The sequence below is a fragment of the Echinops telfairi genome, unplaced genomic scaffold (assembly GCF_000313985.2).
Source record: "Echinops telfairi isolate 266 unplaced genomic scaffold, ASM31398v2 ScPeMD7_7416;HRSCAF=8454, whole genome shotgun sequence".
Classification (NCBI taxonomy): domain Eukaryota; kingdom Metazoa; phylum Chordata; class Mammalia; order Afrosoricida; family Tenrecidae; genus Echinops; species Echinops telfairi.
This window is the reverse complement of record NW_022111316.1, coordinates 5,887,408-5,891,508: the sequence shown is the minus strand read 5'-3', so window position 1 is coordinate 5,891,508 and position 4,101 is coordinate 5,887,408. Positions and strand designations below refer to the sequence as shown.

The 4,101-nt window shown below is 39.1% G+C and overlaps 1 protein-coding gene across 1 annotated transcript; it reads left to right on the top strand.

The window, feature by feature from the left end:
• Positions 1–1,130: 1,130 nt before the first annotated feature.
• Positions 1,131–2,063, top strand: LOC101648526 (olfactory receptor 1019). Its single transcript, XM_004714898.2, has one exon. The coding sequence runs from the start codon at positions 1,131–1,133 to the stop codon at positions 2,061–2,063; it is 933 nt and encodes a 310-aa protein (XP_004714955.1).
• Positions 2,064–4,101: the final 2,038 nt, after the last annotated feature.

Here is a 4,101-nt window from a genome sequence, read left to right as displayed (position 1 = left end):
TAAGGTAGAATTGGGATCCTGATAGTGGGGGGGGTGGGGGGGGTGGCGGGAAACATAAGCAAATGTGGTGAAGAAAGCTGATGCTGCCTGGCTATCAAAATACATAGCATCTGGGGTCTGAAAGGCTTGAAGATAAACAAGCTGAAAAGCAACAAAGCCCACATGGAAGAAGCATACCAGCCTGTGTGATCAGGAGGTGTCGATAGGATTATGTATCAGGCACCAAAGAGCAAAAAATCATATCATTGTGAATAATGGGGAGTGTGGAGTGGACACCCAAAGTCCATCTGCAGGCAACTGGACATCCCCTTACAGAAGGGTTGCAGGGAGGAGACAAGCCAGTCAGGGTGCAATGTAGCAACAATGAAATATAAAACATTCCCCTAGTTCTTTAATGCTTCCTCCCCCCCTCCCACTATGAAGATCATTTTGATGGCTACTTCATAGATTTTTGTGATGATAAAAATATGCAATGCATGCAAAGCATCCAATAAGCATCTTGCATATACTAAAAACTCAGAAACCACAGACATTTAAAAAATCATATTATCCACTTTGTTTTTCTATATAACTCCTTACACTCCAAGCATTTCACTTTCTGTAAATATGTATGTGATGTGTTCTACTTTGAGATTCCAATGTCTTTTACTTTGTGCTTTCTTGTTATGCCTACATATAATAAAAATAAACCGTTCCACATTAACCACATTTATATTTGCTTTGCATTAGAAAGAAGAAAGGAGCATTCAAAACTACTGTTCTTTGTTCATTAATAATTGTCAGAGGGGCTCAGTTGTTACAATGCAGCAAACGACTTCAGAGCACCTGTATCCTTGAAGAAGCACCACTTGCAGTCTCCAGACCAGAAATACCCACTTTTATTATTCTCCTGAAGAGAACACAACCATCACCTTCAAGAAAATCACACAAGTCACCTCATGTCATAAAATCTTATTACTGGGAAGAATTTTAAGATTCATTCTCAAAGAAAATATTAATCTGCTACAGAAAATATATATACTGATAGTGTGCCTTGCTTAGGATTTCTCCGTTTTTTTAGTCTGGGTATTTCCAGCAACGGGGAATTCTCTACATCAGCTAATCACAGCCAGATATATAAAACTAAAGAAATGGATAAACAGAATCATTCAGTCGTGACTGAGTTCATCTTTATGGGAATCACCCAAGACCCTCAATTGCAGATTATCTTCTTCGTGGTCTTCCTAGTGGTCTACATGGTCAACGTAATAGGGAATGTAGGTATGATTATTCTTATCATAACAGACACACAGCTGCACACACCCATGTATTTTTTCCTCTGTAATCTGTCCTTTGTGGACTTGGGCTACTCCTCTGCCATTGCCCCCAGGATGCTAGCTGACTTCCTCACTAAGCACAAAGTGATCTCCTTCGCCAGCTGTGCCACCCAGTTTGCTTTCTTTGTAGGTTTTGTGGATGCTGAGTGCTATGTCCTGGCTGCCATGGCCTATGACCGTTTTGTGGCCATATGTCGACCCCTCCACTATACTACACTCATGTCAAAGCAAGTCTGCTTGGCCCTTATACTGGGCTCTTACTTTGCTGGTCTGGTGAGTTTGGTAGCCCACACGTCTCTTACCTTCAGCTTGAGCTACTGTGGGTCAAATATCATCAACCACTTCTTCTGTGAAATCCCCCCCCTCTTGGCCCTCTCTTGTTCCGACACCTACATCAGTGAGATCTTGCTCTTCAGTCTGTGTGGCTTCATTGAATTCAGCACCATCCTCATCATCTTCATCTCCTATTTCTTCATCCTCATTGCCATCATCAGAATGCGCTCAGCGGAAGGCCGCCTTAAAGCTTTCTCCACCTGTGGGTCACATCTTACCGGGGTCACCCTCTTCTATGGAACAGTCATGTTTATGTACCTGAGACCAACATCCAGTTACTCCCTGGACCAAGACAAGTGGGCCTCTGTGTTCTACACAGTCATCATCCCTATGTTGAACCCTTTGATCTACAGTCTGCGAAACAAGGATGTGAAAGCGGCTTTCAAAAAACTAATTGGGAAAAAACCTCAATAACATGATCACCTGTGATTATCACAAGTGATAGTGGTAGAAGGCTGGGCCACAAAAAGGAAATGCAAATATCTGTCCAAGAAAAACAACCCATTTGCCTTTTACAAGATGAGTGATGCTTACATTCTGAAGAAACACCTATAATAAATACAGATTATAAATATCAAATAAGTAGAAGTTAACATTTTGAAAGGCAGGCAAACCAAGAAGCACTGTGTAGGAGGGAGGGGTGTTTGGTTTTGTTTGTTTGTTTCTATTTTATTTATTAGAAATGGAGGCAATGCTTGAACCAAGAGCTCTAAAACAGATCTTTCATGGTCAAAAGGAAAACCAGGCCCAAATATTAAGCATTCTCTACTCAGAAAGGAAGTTAAATAAATTTAATTAAATACAAGGGACATGGCTTTGGTGTGTTGGATAACCATACTCAGTTCTGCATATGTCCATTCATACATTCAGGAAAACAAAAATATGACTAATATGTATGTGCCAGGTCCTGGAGAATACAAACTTAAGATACACATTGTGTCAACAAGAGATTTTTATATTTAGTTACTTTATAATTTTTCTCTCAGTCTGGTTCTACCAATAGCAGAATCAGGAGCTATGAATAAGAATAAGAACTAATCTTTGCTGCTAACTTGCTTTGTGAGCTTTGTCAAGACTCTTGTCTATCTTAAATTTCCATTCAGTCAACAGATTACTTCACCTAATCCCCACCATTCCCACCTCCAACCCCACCACTGATCTGCTCTACTGACTATTCAACAAGAGTAGACCTCAGAGTGTTGACTATCATCTTCCTATCATGGAATACCCTTATAGATACATGGAAACTCTTAAACTTTTCAGCCTCCAAAGAAATGCAGCTTGGTGGACTAACTGGCAAATGTTAGCAAAATTGGAACATATATAGGATTAGTCATCCAGCTTTCATCCAAATTTTTCCCTAGTCCTTCTTCCCTCTCTTTCATCATCTTAATTAGAGATGATAGTCTTCCCCCTTGGGTTCCACAGGTCTCCATGATTTCCACAATCATATTCTGGTCCTTAACAATAAATCAGGAGAAGGAAGGGTCTTTCTATGTCCATAACCAGTTACAGTCTCAGAAACTCACAAGGGGATGTCTACCTCTAGTGTCCACCTCTAGTGTCTCTATGAGTCAGCACTGACTGGATAGCAGTAAGCTTATTGTTTTTATCAAAGAAACATCCTAATTTACTGAGTCATATCAATGGCAGGGAATAGGAAAAGTAAATAAATTCCCTTTGCATATTCACAAGGCTACAATATTTCATTACCAAAAAAAAAAAAACATTATCAGCAGTCAAGCAGAAGTCTGTGATGTAGGGACAATCTAAATATTTCTTAAATGTATTGGTACTCCTTCACAGCATCATTTTCAAATACCTGCAATTAATAATCTTTCCTTAAACTCTTTCTCCAGTGTAATGTAGTAAAAATCATGGAATGCAACTGGTTAAAAGGACTCATGGAAATAGAAATCGTTTCTGTTAACATGTAGAAACCCCACTCCTGGTGACAGTTGCCAACAAATTTCAGGAATAAAAGATTCAGGAATTATCAGGACTTCTCACTGATCTCATTAAAAAGGTATTCAATCACCTCATGAATTTCCAAAATTGGTTCAGCGTCACAGGCTGGATCAAGACTCTCTGTCACTTAGTGGACAAACATGGAGTTGGCTGTCCAGAAACACTCCAGACATATAGCCTCAGTTTGGAGTTTTCTTTTTTACCCCCAGAATTTAATGTGTAAATCATAGAACTTTTAAGCTATATGATACAAAAGAAAATAGGATTAATCTAGCCCACTGATTACAAATGAAGCATATGTTATAATTCTAAGAGCACTTTTCCTAGCATCAGGAAGCTATATCTTTGAATTCCATTTTATGTCTGTAATGTGTAACCTCATTGGTATGGGATTCCTGGTTGATTTTTTGTTGGTTTTAAAAAAATCAATTTATTGGGGCTCATACAATTCATCACAATACATAGATCAATTGTGTAAAGCACA